The sequence below is a fragment of the Mycetomoellerius zeteki genome, unplaced genomic scaffold (genome assembly GCF_001594055.1).
Source record: "Mycetomoellerius zeteki isolate Tzet28-1 unplaced genomic scaffold, Tzet1.0 scaffold288, whole genome shotgun sequence".
Lineage (NCBI taxonomy): Eukaryota > Metazoa > Arthropoda > Insecta > Hymenoptera > Formicidae > Mycetomoellerius > Mycetomoellerius zeteki.
The window spans coordinates 85,775-103,393 of NW_017257269.1; the positions used below are offsets into that span (position 1 = coordinate 85,775).

At 36.7% G+C, this 17,619-nt stretch overlaps 1 protein-coding gene across 1 annotated transcript in view; it reads left to right on the forward strand.

Annotated features, from left to right (window-relative positions):
* The first annotated feature begins 2,912 nt into the window (after positions 1–2,912).
* The window catches only part of LOC108724285 (protein patched-like), a 16,897-nt gene continuing 2,190 nt past the window's right edge, over positions 2,913–17,619 (forward strand). The window contains exon 1 of the mRNA XM_018450593.1: positions 2,913–3,558. Coding sequence (XP_018306095.1) covers positions 3,358–3,558 — 201 coding nt within the window. The 5' untranslated portion in view covers positions 2,913–3,357. The remainder of the gene's footprint in view (positions 3,559–17,619) is intronic.

Below are 17,619 nucleotides of genomic sequence, written 5' to 3' on the forward strand. Positions count from 1 at the left end.
TTTGTTACAGAAAACTGGCTTTAATAAGATATATTGGCAAAAAATCGTTCATTGATCGAGTAGTTTGGTCGTTTTTTGCCTCTTAAGTTTTTGCCTCTCAATAAGATATTTTTTTTATTGTATAACAAGCAAGAATACTTCTTTGAAAGAAGTCAGTGTATACCTATTTTGTTTGCATTGAAAAAAAATGAACGTATTGTTCATTTTGGTAGATCTTTGTCTGGTTTGTATATAGATAAAAAATTACGAAGAATTATAAAACATAAATTTTCGTTCTTCCACTAACATTTTATCGCGTAGAGACCACCCAATCGGTACAAACTAAAAGTAACATAACATCAATATTATAATTTTATACTCAATAATATAAATATATTCTCTAAAACTTTTAGAATGAATCCCACTCTGAAGAGTGAAATGTCACTCTTTTTGGCTCAATTTTCATTCTTTAAAATGAGATTCTAAAGAATTTAGAAAGTAATGTAACATATGATATTACGTAACGGTTAGATTGTTGAGTACAAAATTATAACATTGCTGTTATATCACTTTTAGTTAGTGTCGACTGGAGCGAAAAAATGTTGCGAAGGAGAGACGTTTCGACTTGCTAATCCCCGGAGTATTTATTTCTAGTTCAAGCCGCATAGAAATCTCCTCGCATATACGCTTGTCGTTACCGTTGTAACCGAAGATAGATCGGGACGATCGCCAAACTCTGTCAAAAATGTTATTTTTTAATTATCTGCAAAATCATTTCTCGCTTGTATTCGTCTAAATAAATAAGAAGCTCCGTCATCTCGTCGCGTTAAAATTAGAGGCTGCGTAAAATGTGAGAAAAATTTAACGATTTTCTAGCTCAATCTGCAAATTCTAGATCACTATCTGCAAATTCTGAGACGCTCATAGATCAATTTTCTGCGTGTTATGATATTTAAAAGGGTGCTTTCAAATTTACCATTACGTGCAAAAAGATTTTCTAATAAAGAATAAATCAATAATCGCCTTGAGGATACGCCTCTCATTCTGTTGGCCGGCGAATTGAAATTACGCGAGAGAGAGAGTGTGTGTGTGTGTGTGTGTGTGTGTGTGTGTTTGGATATTTTCTAGATAAAACTTTCGAAAAAAATTCAGGTTTCATCTACCTAGGCACCACTGCGCGCCGTGGCGCAGCTGTGTGCACCGTCGTGTGTGTCGCGCGTCTCGGTGTGGGTAATGTTTTTGCTCCAGGGAAAATGGGAACGCGTGTGTGGTCTAGAGTCGATTCCCCTCTCTAGTCCCCGAGTATCCTAGCAACGTGAAACGCCAAGGCGCCTCCGCCAATCGTCTCCAAGTCTCTGGCGCTTCGGCCCTTCTCGGCTTCGTTCGGCTTTGACGTCACTTCTGCGCGCAGTAGCGCATCGATCGAGGGCGGATCCGTCCGTGTAAGATCCAGCCGATCGATCAATCGGACGTAATCATGATATGTTAATTAATAGAGTACAATAACGAATTTTTTTGATTTATTGATTCGAATTCGATTATCGATCAATCGATACGAAAGTCGATATACTTACCCATATTTTTGTATAATTTTTGCTTTAAGTCTTACTTACGATTAATCATTTCACAATTTTTTCAATATTTTCATAAAGACAGATATATCCTATTATTTTTCATTTATCGTCATTTAAATTTTATATAATAATATTAGATAATTAGACGTATCGAAAAAAATATAGATAGTGAATTATTATATAATTCTAAATGCTCGTAGCTTTTTAATAATTTCATTTACAATTGTTCTATCAACAACATTTATACCATCTACTCATAAAAAAAAAAACAACGCGAGTGTAATACGAAAATCCGTAATAAACTATTATAAATAAAAAAGATTAACTATTATTTTAATTTTTGAGTCATAGAAGATAAACAATTACTAGTGGAGAACGATAAGAATAAATCAAAAAGAAAGAATTATTTTCAATCAAAGCAGATCTTGGTGGTTAATAACATTCACGCTTTAAGTTTAAAAAATTGATCAGTCATGATCGATTATTCTTCTCACGTTCGACAGTGACTGGTCAATTTCTTAAATTAGGATTAAGACTAAAAACTTCGATAATGACTTATTGTATAAAGCCCGTAAAAATGAGCGTAGAGCGTCAACAGGAAGTTGTACCTTAAACGGGGGGCCCGAGCGCGCGGTACGCGGGGCCCGCGGCTACGCACGAGCCTGAATGTTTGCGCACTCGAGCCGGAGCGCTGAGCGGGAGGGGGGGGAAGCCGTCAACTATGGCCGGCGCGGCAGGCAGGCCACGAAAGAAATGTGGCAGCGCGTTTCGCTTAGTACCGACTTAGACTGCTCTAAGTGGCGGTCGTGTGAACGCCGGTATCCGCCGTCGCACTTTCACGCCGGAGCACGCACCACCAGGACGACGCATCAGAGGCCCGCGCAGAGGGCCCGTCATAGTCTGCGAACGCGACGACGACGACGACGACGCCGACGACGACGACGACGACGGTACTCAGTGGTGACAGTGTGATAACGCGGCAAGCCGGGCCCGGAGCGAAGGGCCTTAACCGAGATTTACGCGTACATACTCGTCGCGGCGCGGTGACACGTGATCGTCGATCTTAAAACGTGCGATTCAACGTAAGGGGGAAAAAAAAATAAACAATCGCGTCTTACGATATACAATTTTTCCCTTTAACGTGCGCGCGCGCCGTCGCCTCTCGCGCCCTCGCCGGGCGTTCCTCGAGCTCCGTGTAAGCGAGAGACAGCGAGAAGAGATAGAGAGCGCCAGAGAGAGAGAGAGAGAGAGAGAGAGAGAGAGACGTATTTACGTACCGCGGGTAACCTAAAAACCGATCTCGGTCCGGCGCAGCGCGATACATCGGCAGGACGCGCGCGCATGCGCGCCACCGCTCGCTGTCCTCGTGCGCGAATTTCGAGCGTGGCACGGGGGAGGGGGGTCACGTGTTATCGTTACGCGGAAACCGCAGACAGTGTCAGTGAAGAAGTGCTCCCGAAAAGGTGTTGCGATTTTTTCGGGCAGTGGAGTGCGAGAATACGCGTTTTCGCGCGTCGGTTCGGTACGTACGAATTTCGAGCTTCGGGAAGGGCACCGGTTTAGAAGACAAGATCGCTCCGATTCCCCTCCTCCTCCAAAAAAAGGACCGATATCGAAACGTCAAGTTGTTACCACGAGGGTGGTCCGGATTTTTAGTGAACCGCCACGAGAGAGATTCGAAACGAGAAATCGATGAGAAACTAAAAGATTCTTCTCGATCGATAGAGTCAGAAAGTGAAAGAAAGAAAGACGAGCGAGTTCGGAAAGTTGTAATCGCGCGTGGCGGGCGAATGCATGACAGATCATGGTTTCCGTGTCCGGACCCACATCCACGGGGATCCTAGCGGGACGCCTTTCTGGATCGCCGGGCTCGCGGCAGAATGGTGACGCGGAGAGCGAGAAGGACCACAAGGCAGCGGAACGCACCAGAATCCGGCACGAATCTGATCTTTACGTCAGGCCCAGCTGGACGGACGCCGCGATAGCGTTGGATCAGCTCGAGAAGGTGAGAGAAGAGAACTCGTATTATTATCCCCGTTCAATCGCCCTCTTCCGTGTCATCGACTCCTCCTCTCTATTTCTACCAATGCGGATTAACTTTGATCTCGGTTTAACTCATTTTTTGTCTTTTTCTAATTCTTAGAACTAGAAAGAGGTAAATCAGGTTAAACCGAGATTAAAGTTAATCCTTGGTGCACACGATTTTCCGGTCGTTTAGTAAGTACTGCACATGATGGGTCATTCGTGTCTCGAATTAATTTTTATTATTTCAACAAATATACAAAAATTATTAAGTGACATACATTGTTAAAATTTTGTGTTGAATTTTTATATATTTGCGTATTAATTTAACGTAATGTGTTTATATTATTTAAATAGTTTGTGTTAAATTGATATTCACAACATTTCTTTTCGAAAGATTTACGTGCTCCATTTATCGTAGCATAATAATTAATTCGATAAATCGTTTTTTGAAAAGAGTTTGAGAAGAGTTTGTAGAAACGTACATTGAAAATTGAAAATAACAATTTCGATAACAATTTGCATAATAATTATTATTCAAGATCGATACATTAAATTATATAGAGATAACATCTGACAGTCTGTATTAAAAGAACGAAGAAATACTTAAAATAGCACTTAAAGTAGCATTCGTTGAATCAAACATTTCTTGCGTGGGCATTTAAATCACGTCAGTTGATTCAACGATGTCATTCGAAATTGGAAAAGAAATACGTTTGTGAAATATATCGGAACTAAGCTTATCCAATTAGCAGCGAATGGGCGAGTAATTTGATAAGAAAATTCGAAATCGTAGATATTCACGAGGCAGTAAGAAAAATCCAGCTTGAAAGTCGATCGCTGCTTATCTCCGACATTATTTATACGCGTGAAACGCTATGTTAATGAACGTATTTACGTTCCTTAGCAAAGATACCAGGGACGGCTAATTAAGACGGTGAAATAATTTTTCCGATACTCCATGAGGTACGAATATCGCTATCGATTCTTATTACGTCAAATAGGTAGACGTAGATAATAGTTCGACACGGCGTGGCCCTTTGGTATGTGGAGATAACCGCGTTAACTCAATGCAAATTATATTAACCGTTGGCGATAACGGCGCCGTTATTTCCTACTGGGCGTCGCGCTATCTTCGATCGGCGATTAACGAGGCGCACTTTGACGATCGAAAATGCGTTTTAACGGCGGTTAGCGCTTACTCGACTCTTATCGCCGTCGTCGGCGAAGCAGCCTCGAAAGCGGTATTATCGATGATGCTCCTTGAAAGAGCAACGAATCTCTCCGTCTCTTCATTCCGTTCGTCGTGCCTTAAATCGTTTAATTATGTCATGAGGAAATTCATACTGGGTGGTCCGTTGCGGCTTAACCGGAAAAGTTGAGTAGAAATGATTCGACACGAAAGAAAATACTTAATTAATGGTTGAACGAAATTTTTGTATTCGGAAGGTTTGCTCTCGAAAGAAAATTTTTTAACTAGCAGTTTTCCCTTTCTAAATCGAAGCAGATGTTAAAGAAGAAAATTGTAAAAGCTAAGCTATTCATTTAGGACCTTTCTGAGAGATTCATGAATTGTGTATTTACGAAATGTCTTTGCATTAATATTCCTATACACGTGCTTATCAACTGCACGTCAAGTTTCTAGGGACTAAGCTATGAACTGTAACGCAATGATTGAATGGAATTTTGAAAATTCCAATAATTTTCTCCTCGGGAGAGAAATTTGAAATGGCAGTTTTTTCTTTTGATGAAAAAGACGTTAAAGAAAACGTTATAAAAAGTAAGCTGTTTATTTAGGATCACCTTTCTGTCTTTTCATTGTATGATAATACAATTCTGTTTGAAAGTATCTTCTTTCGATTGTCACTGATTTATGAATTGTTCCCATTCACGCACAATTTACCCGCGAACAAGCCAAGTCTCTCCGGAGCTATGCGATTAACTGAGCTGTGATCTTTTCACATACGCGGGTGGTCTCGAGACGTGTTTTTTGAAAGTACCGGATCGAAGGATCGACTTCCTGCCGGGGCCCGCGGGATCCAGACGCGTCATCCCTGGCATTTCTTCTGTAACTAGTGAGATCTCTTGGGATCTGTCGCACACGGAACCAGGAGATCGGACTCCGAGATCTTACTCGTGGACGAAAATGTGCGTACGGTATCGGGATGCCTTTTGAGGATGCCTGTTTCGATCCGGAACGATCACGCGTTAATATCGATTCGCTTTCCTTCATCGATCGGACCCGAGAGCTTCCATCAAAATTGCTGCACGATCTCGTGCGACCGTTATCTTGTTTTTCGTAAACTCTGATACCTCTCGTTTACGAGTTAATATTGTTCCAGCAAACTGACAGAAAAATTAAATTTTGTATAACAATTGTCATTACAGGGTTGCCACAAAACTGGAAATCGGGGAAATCAAAGAAAATTATGGAATTTTAGAACGAGGAATTTGTAAAAACCCTGCATTATAAACTTTGCTTTATCTTTTTATCCTATTTTTATAGGTATACACTGAATCTCTGGTATTTTGAAATAATGGAAAATAAAAATTACCGAACTTTCACATGTTAACAAACTTCCAAAATATTCATGTTTGACATCATGGTGGAGTAAATAGGTTTGTTCGCGTTGCTTGCATTTTTTTATACTTAGTACCTTCGCTTTCTTTCTTTTTAACGCTCGAATATTTATTTATTCCGTTTTAAGTACAAAAATTTGTGGAGATTTCAAGCAAATAAACCTAATTCTTTTAGTACATATTCCTTTATAGAAGAAGAAATCTAAGTGATTTCCAAAGGAGGGAAAGTTTGGTAACGTGTGGAAGTTTGATAATTTTTTGTAAGAACTTTTTTTAGTTAATCTTTAAATTCGCCGGAAATATGTACTCTTTAAAACTTTTAGATTGAATGGTCGTTTTAAAGAGTGAAACTCCACTCTTAAAGATTGAAAATTGAGCCACTCTCTTTCAAAACTGGCACAATTTTCACTCTTTAAAGTAAGATTCCACTCCAGAGAGTCTTGCCCTTAGTTCCTCATTGGATCTAAATGTATAAACCAATCATATTCAAAAATTTTACAACAGTTGCAAAGCTGCTTTCTCTGCTGAACGCAGCCAATTTAGAGAGTATGATGTGCTCGTTTTGATTTCTCATTGTTGCAAAACACTGGAGGTTTATCGCGTGTTTCGACAGAAACATCGCGTTTCTAAAATGCGATGGAGTTATAGATAGTAGATTTTTACGATTTTTCTGTTCGTTTTACAAGATCGCTGAATGTCCACGTTTTCTTGCAATAATATCTTCAATTTCTGTCTGTCCGCGTCATGTTTAAATTATATCCGTTTACTGTGACGAAAGGATGTTACATTAAATCCACGTTGGTGCTATTTTCAATTGCGTTCGACGTATCCCGGCCGATGGTCCGAGAAACGTGCACCTATAATAAGAGGCGAAGCGAGTAGCAAGCCTCGCGAACTTTTTGCTCGTGATAGTCGCGCTGGGTGGTCGCACGAGCGATTTCCACATCGCGGATGTACCGGGTCGTCTCGTTGAAATCTCTGATTTTCGCTCGTATCTTCGTCGAAACCAACTTCAGCGATATTAGATCGTAATTTTCAGTAACAATGATATTCTACAAAATTTCTAATACTTATCCATTACTATGGCAATGTTAAGTAGAAATCGTGGTATTCATACACACTGAAAAAAATGCATGCAATTTTACATGGAAATTACATGTTTATGACTGGAAAATTATCTAAATTACTTAAATGTGATTGGAAATTTAATGGAAATTGTAAATTTCCCATCATATTTAGGTAATTTTCCAGTCACGAACATGTAATTTCCATGTAAAATTACATACATTTTTTTCACATGTACATATTTTCTTATTGAAATCAAGGAATGCAATACCTTGCGAGTAAACATCGATCGAAATGTTAGTTAGGATATTGTCTAAGTAAAAACTGATACACTGCTTAAATAATATTCCATTTAAATTAACACTCGTCAAATTTAGATAATTTTTTAATTGATAATATTGCTAAAATCTAAACCAACACGAGTTTGTATTAAAGCTAAAATCATCCGATATGCAGTCGACCTAAACTTTAACCAGAATAGCGTCTTTTTCAAATTTCGCAATCTCACACAGGGAAAAAGAGATACTTAAAAATTTACTTGTGAGAAGTAAGATATTTATTTCACTGAAGTAAATCTTTATTTATTAAATATGGCGAAATAAAATTTTATTCCTGGCAAATAAATCATCTGTTTTATTTTCTTATAATCAGTGAGATATATTTCTCCGAAATGTATATTTCGTCATCACAATCAAACAAATTTTTTTCATAACTCATAGATATCGAAGAAAACGTCGTAAGTAATTTTTACTTCGCAATACTTTGACATTTTTCTCTCGATGCATTTATTATCGATCAAGACTGAGATGGAGAATTTTTAGGATTCCATGTCGCGGCAATTCGCGCGATTGCACAATCGCGAGAGCGCCGATCACCGGTAGAAAAGAAGTGGTGACAGTCGGCGGGAGATAAAAAGACTAAAATTCGAGGTCGATGCTCCACTTTTCTTCCCGACGAGGCGGCTCGGCCGAAGAAGAACTTCTTCGTGCTTCGCGTTTATGCCGAATGAGTCAGTGAGTCAGTGGCCCCGGCCTCCACAAGGCGACTTGCGTGCGTGTGCGTGCGTGCGTGCGGAGACGCATGCATACGGGCGTGTTTCCTTTTCTTCGTCTTTTTCTCCTCTACAAAGAAGAGAGACTGACTCCTCCGGAAGGATTTATGTGCGGGATGATAATGGAACGTGATGAATTAGTTTCGGCGGTGCCGGGGAGTATTGAAGAGAGCGCGTGCATGTGGAAGCATGGCGTGTTTCGTCGAAAATAATGCCATCAACCCGGTTTTTGACGTTGTCGTTGTGTACCTCGTCTCGTCCCCTTGAGAGTGGACTTAATTTAGAGCAATTAGCTCGATAAAGACACTTCTTTACATCGATAAAATAAATAATATTTTAATGCGGAGAAACAAGATAAAATTACATATGTTTACTGATTTAATTTTATTAAAGAAATTTTTAATTATAATCTTATGTTTTATTTAATTTACTACATGTGTCAAAGTTCTTCTGTTGATTAATCTTGAATATATTTATCAGAATGATTTTAGGCAAAGAGAGATGAGAATGACTACCAAGAAAAAAGATAAAAAAAGATTCATTTAATTGAAAGATCGGAAAGATCCAATATAAGTAAATTGTCTACAAGCTTCCGTGATTGTGTTAATAATATATTTATGACATAATATTATATTTATAAGGTAAGATAAGATGTAATTCAAAAATAATTGGAATGTACTTTGCAAATTATATCTCTTATCGTAATTATATCTTATAAATATATTATTAACCCTTCGTCTGTATCGCTGTTTTTCACTAACATCGTCTGCCGTGGGTCTTTCATATCAATATCAAATTTCTCCTACTAAATAAAAAAATTATGAATGTAAAACAAGTATCTAAATCATAGATATTAATATCACAAAATTTCTTTAACATTTAAAAGTAATAAGATATTTGTTGTGAAGTTCAATAAATAAGCAAACAGAAACATTTGATTACTATAATACTTATTATAATAATTTAAAATAAGTTTAACAGAGAAGTTGAACTTCTTTCGATCTTCTTTTTCGTTTTCCTCGCAATGTAAAAACATTTTTGCTTATAATTGCATTCCAAAATTCGCGGAAATGTCTATTCGCGATTCGTTTGTCAATGAAATCTGGTAATGGAGTTTCGCTTTTAACGGAACGATCCAAACGCGGCGCCGAACGCACTGATCAAAATTGATTTATTCTCATTGAGAATGCAACTCGATCGCGTCGAATCAACCTTGGCCTTGCATCGTATGCAACAAGCATGTGTACGTGTGCGCGCGCTCGCCGGCGTAGCCCGAATGTTTACAGAATACGCGGATCCGTTATCATCACTGCGTCACACATACGAGCTCGCGCGCCGGAGTTCATTTACTCCAATTTGTTTACGTTCACGAGGAACGATTCATCCACGGGGTACTGGCCTCGACCTGCTGCATCTCGGTGTTCGTATATTTCGCGTATGAGGGACGGTTTCCTATGGGTATAAATTGTTATATTGATACGAAAAATGTTTACTGTTTGTTTATTATAATTTTAAATATTACTAATTGCAGTAAGAGACAATTTTCAGGAAATCTCTTAATTCTCTTTCTCTTTTAAGACTATGTTTATCTACACTCAGAAAAAAAAGTCGTATCAATAACTATAAATTTGTAGTGAAATAGCGCCTCAACTATGTACATATTATTAAATTCTAATAAGAATACTAGATTAAGTGAACTAAGAAAATATAGTACATTAACCATATAAACAATTTATAAATGGTTAATATTACTATATTTTCTTAGTTCACTTAATTTACTTATTGTTCTTATTAAAGCTTTATAATACATAGTTACAAATTTGTGTATGCATTTCTTATTTATTTTTGTCTTCCAAGTTTAAAATCAACGCTGCGCCTTTTATTGTAAGCTGAGTGGTTTCCTTCTTAGGAGAAACTGAACTTCGCTACGTCCCTCTGGTGACAAAGCCGCGTACTACTCGTACTGAGCGACACTTTAAAAATTTTTGTCTAAACTAGAAAAATGTAATTATTATATCTATTTGCATGAAGTCCAAGTAACTACTCAATGTAGTTGAGTCACTATTTCAGTACCAATTAATAGTGCATACAATTTGTTACCGTGACTATATTTTTATAATATTCAGCACTACTTTAGTTTCTATTACTTTGTAAAATTAGTTACAGGTACTTCAATTGCAAAAGTTGCCAAATTTATAGTTGCTGGAACTATTTCGTTTTCTCTCAGTGTATTTACTATATTTTTTTATTGTGTCCATATAATGGATCTTATTTTTCATGAATATTTTTTTATAAATAAATATATATATATATTTCTTTTTAAAATATCTTATTCAATCAACGTAAAAAATAATTGGAATTTCTGAATTGATAATACTATATATCTCATTTTTCTTTATAAATTTTATTACTCTGAAATCTTAGGAGTGAAACTTAATTCTAACGAGTGAAATCTCACTCTTAAAAATTGACAATTGAGCCACTCTGTTTCAACTTAATTGACACTCTTTATCACTTTTTAGAATTAAATTCCACTCGAAAAATTTTAGACAGTAGGAATAAAAATTATTTTTTAGAATGTGTAGGAATAAACATAATTTTTACAATTCAAATTACAATAATTATGGAAGATACATTTTCCTTGGCCGAATTAAATATTCAAAAATAAATTTTTATTACGATAAAAAATAACTTTACCTATAATAAAATTCGTAATAAAATTTCAAGAATGGAATATACTTATCGTTAATGATCTAACAGGATCGATTCGGAGATCCGACGATTTCCAATGTCGTCGATCGAGCGCGACGTTTACGACGGAAATCTATCGACCGGCTCCCAGCACACGCATCGCTCGTTGCCACCGCTGATCCGAGACGATCGCCCGTAAAGATCACGATCGAAGATAAATGCTGAATTCCAGCGGCACGAAATAGCGTACGGGCGCACTATTCCGTAATCTGTGTCTTAATTTCTAGCAGCTGAAAGCGGTCGTCGGTGCGGCTCCACAATACCGGGTATTCACGCACGCGCATATGTGTGAGAGTGAGATTAAAGGGCGCCGACACTACGTGTGAGAGACTTCCAACACTAATAATACCTACGAGAGGGTGGAGACGCGCGGCGCGCATACCGCCTCGAAGGCGACCCATGGAAACTCGTGTACAGGGTGTTCCAGAATGTCCTATCGAACACGATTCGGACCGGAAGACGAATTAGCTGGATTGTTTTCTTTAATATCGTAAATTGATATATGCGCATATGTCTTTGAGGACGAGTTGGAACAATTCTTGATAATGCGAATATAGATAATGTATTCCTTTCTTTTTAATTTTTGTCTTCAAGATAAATTAATTTTTTAAATTAATTATATTTTCTGTGCATCGTTATTTGCTAAGTGGACTTAATTAATATTAATTTCAATGAACTTGAATTAATTTTTTTGTTTATTAATAATTAGATAGCACCTAAATTTATATGAATTAAGTGGGCTTTAAGCTTATATTTTTCCGCATATGGCCTATATATTTTATTTCCTTTAGTTTAAAAGATTTAATATTGAAAATTAAAAATTTACAATAAATGTTTCTCTTCAAATTTTTGTTAAACAGGACTTAATTTAGAATTTGTCGTTGGGAGGACACACGGTAGTTGTGAAATGTGCGTACAGGGTGAGTCACGGAACTGGGACAGACGAGGTCCCTCTTCCCCCTGGAAGCAATTCAAGGACGGGGAGAGAAGGGAAGGCAAACAGTTTAATTCTACTTTTCCGAGAAGTTTACTTCTCCATAGTCTGACGGCCGGGGAATGCGGTTGTATATTCTTTTAGGTAAAAACTATACCAACACGTGTAATCCGTGTTTACCTTAGGATTGCTCAGGCGTATGTTATTTGTTTTTGATACAAAATTCAATTTATTTATTTTTCATTGAAGTTAATTTTATTATACATTTTATGTAATGAGAAGACTCGATTCAATTCTGTCAACAAATTATATTTGAAAAGATTTGTAACTTTTAATAAATATAATTGATAGTTTTGCGAATATTTAACTAAACAATTATATTAAATGACTATATAATGCGCACACAATAATATTGTCATCTTATTTATGTGGTAATAAAATAGTAATAAGAAAATAATTATACATTGTAAAGAAAATTGTCTATTGTTTGTTTTAATTTTTCAATCTGTCCCGAATATTTCGCACTCTGAACATACGGGGAGTATCACGAAGAAATTTTATGTAACATATGATTACGGGAAATTACACGTTAGAATATAGGAGTAACTATCTCATTACATGAATTATGGTACACGAGAGATCATCTTCAAACAACACGCTAGACGATTGAAGCTATTAATTTTAATTAGCGTTAATATATTTAAAAGAGTTTTATTTTTCGCCTTCTTTCCTAATGTAAAAAATTTTAATGAAATATTCATAAAATCCATAAAGATATCCGCTATTAAGCAATTAATTCGCTTTAACTTTCCTCGTTGATTTTCCTTTTTTATGGAAATAAAAAACAGATAAAAATTAATAATCATTTATTCTAAAATTTTCCAAGTTAAAATCTTTGGCCAGGAATCCGACGTATTTTTTTGTAGGATCATGATAAAAATAAATTGGGTAGCAATCGTGTAACTTTTTCCTTAAAATGAAAACGTGAAAAGTGAAAATTTTTTTAAAAACTATTGATTATATTTATTTAAAGTTATTATAAATCTTTTCAATTATAATTTATTGACAGAATTAAATCGAGTCTTCTTATTACATAAAATGTATAATAAAATGCAAGTAATTTCAATGAAAAATCAATTAAATATAAATAAGTTGGAGAGTTTTGTATCAAGCAAATAATATGTCTGAGGGCCACTTCGACCAATTCCGATTAACCAGCACTATTACCAGCACTATTAACTTAACCAGTACTATTAATTAATTAATAGAAGTATATTTAATATATCGAAAAAAATTAAAAACAATGAACTATATTAGAGATAAAAATGATATTATATTAGAGATGTTTTGTTTTAAGTAATTTTGCCGATCGTCTATTAAAGTTAATCGGAGTTGACCGAAATGGCCCTCAGTAATCCTAAGGTAATGGAGACATCTTTCACTTTTCACCCTAGGGGGCCTAGGGAAAAAGTCAAAAAAGTTACATGATGATTACTCTGAAGTTGGATTTGCACAGGTGCAAAATGTCAATACGAGCTTTCTCATGAGTTCGACTTTCATCAAAACGGCAGAAAGCTTTCATGCATTCTTAACATGTGAAAAATTTTAAAGACACCTACCGTCACGCTTTTCCTCGAGTTTCATAAGGGACGAGAAGGAGGAGTGTGCCGGACGTCGATGCACCTAGGGATCGGTCCGTCCCTTTCATCCTTGCTGAAGGATACACGCCCACACGAGCTGGCATCGTTCGGACGCCTTTCATCTTCCGTTCATCGTACGATGTCCCGTACCTGGCTCCCGTTGTGTATACATGCATATGCGCGTGTCTAAAGTCCTTAGAAAGTTCAAATAGAGCTCTCCTTGCACTCACAATTTTGTGTTAAAAGACCGATTCGATTCACGTCCTTTTCTCGAGACACCGACTATTTCTTTAGGCTGACAACGTTATTATCACGAAGACGAAGACCTACGTATCATCGATTTTCCAGAAAAAACTTTTTTCTGCCCTTTTATTTTTAATTTTCGGAAATTTGCTCTATTTTCCTATTAATTTTAATTTTTATGCAATTTTTCAAGAATTTTATAGAAAAATGTTCTAACTGAAATCGAAATCTGAGGATCTATTAATTTTCGTATAACAAAACATAAATTTTATACTCATACATTCCAAACCAAAAGTTTGGAAACACTTAATTTTTTAAAATTGACATTTTTTTACTTCTTATTCAAACATCCATAACAGTATATGTTTTAGCAATAATTCTTTTAATTTTTTAGATTCAATAACGACGATAACTGAATTATTGAATCTGAAGAATTATTGTTTAAAAAACATATTATTATGGATATTAGAGCTGTAAATAATTGAGTAAGTAAGTAATCAAAACTGTTAATTTTTAAAAAAGTATTTTTAAACTTTTGACCTGTGCGTCTTTAAACATCTATTTTTTACTCGCCAGAATTTTTTTTCAAATTAATTCGAGTACTCTAGAATAACTTTACAATGGGGTTGATCGTGCCGTCGAAATAAAAGGGGAGAGGAAGAACCGAGTACTCGCGATTATCATCTGTCTCGAAAGCTCGTTACTATCCGCAATTCGACCTTTGGATTTCCCTTTCGAATAGACATCGCCGTGGAATTCTCCGGTCGATTAGAGCGCCGACCGGATCGAGTTTCTTGCGGACACTTTCGAGCCGTACCTACCGCAAGAATCTCTTCGTTTATCCGACATACCGCGGTGAGTTACGTGCACGCGCACGCGAAGTATTCTGGAATTCACGGCGCGCGATTGAAAGAAATGAAAACTGAAGAAACACACACGCGAACCTATGACGTTTCACGAATTGCGCTAATTTTCAATAGTTGTGATAGGTTCTTTTAACTTTGTAAACTTAACACCCCTTCAACACCTTTGATGGAAAAAAAAATTTAAATCTCTTTTTATTGATCCTTGCAATCTGATAGCTACACCGTTCAATTCATTATGTCAAATTATACCCAATTTGAGTTATTTTGAATCAGTTTGTTAATTTGACTAAAACAATGGAGTTGAACAATTCAAGAAAATACGTATTAAATTTAGTTCAAATTTAGTTTATTATTTACTAAATGTATACGTTAATATGGACGATTTATTTTGAAACTAACCATAGAAATGGATTGATTTACATTTTGACGTACATGGAAGTTAAAAACAACAAAATGTTATTAAACTCAAAGGATTGGGTTACCATTGCTCCTTTGATCTCTAACAGTGTAATCCAAGTTTAAAATCGATGATTGTGTATTGTGTGGACGGTATAATCGACGGGCAATAAAATAAGAGAATCGCAACGAGAGTGGAGGTGGAGGAGACACAAAGAGCCCGACGAGGTGAAGAGGGTGAGAGTGTTTCCGAGCGAGCGATCAGCGCTCGTCTCTCGAGGAGGGCACTCTCGCGAGAGAAGCGAGGCGACCGCCGCCGCGCTTAACGAATTTATGTTACTCGTACTTTTAATGTTTTTTATGGCGCGACACGAGCTGCGCCGAGAGATAGCAGACAGCATAACAGGATCTTATGTCAACGACGGTGGTCTCCGCGCCGCGAGCTTGTAATATGTAGATACTGCCCACCGCCGGGAGAAACCCCATAAGGCCCGCGGTGAGAGAGACCACTTACGGGAAAAAGGGGGGAACCATCTTTGTCCCCCCCCTTCAGCTCTCCTCTCCTCGTTCCCCCTTTGGTCCATCCTCCCGTTTCCCTCTCTCGCGCGTTGCCGCGTGTGTGGACGCTATATAGACGTCTCGAGAGCGACTCGTGGCGTCTCGACTTCCTTTTACTTCTTCTTCTTCTTCATCTTCTTCTTCTTCTTCTTCTTCTTCTTCTTCTTCGTCCTTTCGGTTTCTTTCTCGAAACGGTCGGTGAAAATACCGGTGTGTGCTCTGAGAGATGGTATACAGGGTGTCTCGTAACTCCCGATCGTAACATTAATGGCAGATTCCCGAGTAAATTCGGAGTCAACTTTGGGAGTGGTATTGTATATATCTTTGTATCTTGTAAATTTGAAACTACATGGAAAGGATGGTTTTGCTGATGTATCTAAAAATTTAATATTACATAAGTTAAATATAGATCTGAAAACAATTTTGGATCATCAAAATAATTATTAGTAGAATTTAAACGTTGATGATAATATTACAAGAAGTTCTAAAGTTCCAGCAATTAATGTTCAACATAATTATTTTGATAATCCAAACAAAATTATTTTTATGTCAATTAATTGTAAGTAAGCGCCAATTGCGGTTAAAGAGTTAGATGTGGAATAATCTCATACATCTATATGTATTTCAATAAATTTATATCTCACACTGAGAGAAAACGAAATAATTCTAGCAACTATAAATTTGGTAACTTTTACAATTGAAGTACCTGTAACTAGTTTTACAAAGTAATAGAAACTAAAGTAGTGCTGAATATTATAAAAATATAGTCACGGTAACAAATTGTATGCACTATTAATTGGTAGTGAAATAGTGACTCAACTACATTGAGTAGTTACTTGGACTTCATGCAAATAGGTATAACAATTACATTTTTCTAGTTTAGACAAAAATTTTTAAAGTGTCACTCAGTACGAGTAGTACGCGGCTTTGTCACCAGAGGGACGTAGCGAAGTTCAGTTTCTCCTAAGAAGGAAATCACTCAGCTTACGATAAAAGACGCAGCGTTGGTTTCGAACTTGGAAGACAAAAATAAATAAGAAATGCATACACAAATTTGTAACTATGTATTATAAAGCTTTAATAAGAACAATAAGTAAATTAAGTGAACTAAGAAAATATAGTAATATTAACCATTTATAAATTGATTATATGGTTAATGTACTATATTTTCTTAGTTCACTTAATCTAGTATTCTTATTAGAATTTAATAATATATGTATATATAGTTGAGGCGCTATTTCACTACAAATTTATAGTTACTGATACGACTTTTTTCTCGGAGTGCAGATATATGACTGCGCGCCGGTTACTTTTGGATTGCAACACAATCAAACTGAAATAGTAATAATATATAATCTCCTCAAATTAAATAATTATCTAAATTCGTTGGAGTAAAACTTTTAAAGTAAACTCCAAAAGAGTGAAAATTCTGTTATTCTTGAAAAAAGTGGCAGAATTTTCATACGTTCGAAGTGTGAGATTTATTCCAAAAAATTTAGATAGTAGATTGTCGGTTTTATACTATTAACATCTTAAAACCTGTAAGGAACTTATTACGAAAAACATTACCTTAGCCGGAATTTGTCTCATTTTAAGTGCAAAAATTTTTGGGGATTTCAAACAACGCAGACAGGCTTGATGTCGATACGATAGTTGTAAGATATAGCGCGATGTACTCGTATGCACTGGTACTTTGAGTACTGAGGTACCGCGATGCGATGCTGCGTTCCGCAGACTGTACATCTTTCCGAGGAAAACGCGGAACCAAAAGTCACGCGGAAATGCGAAACTCGTATTGGGTGCGTAGCGTGGTGGACCCACACCATGTGGCGGATGCGGATTGTCCGCACGTCTAGAATTACCCGGGCCCCTCTCTCCCCCACCTCCCTCTCGCTTGTGTCGAGTCACGGGCCCGCGCCACGAGAGTTAATTGGCTGGAAAACCTTGCTATCCGATACCC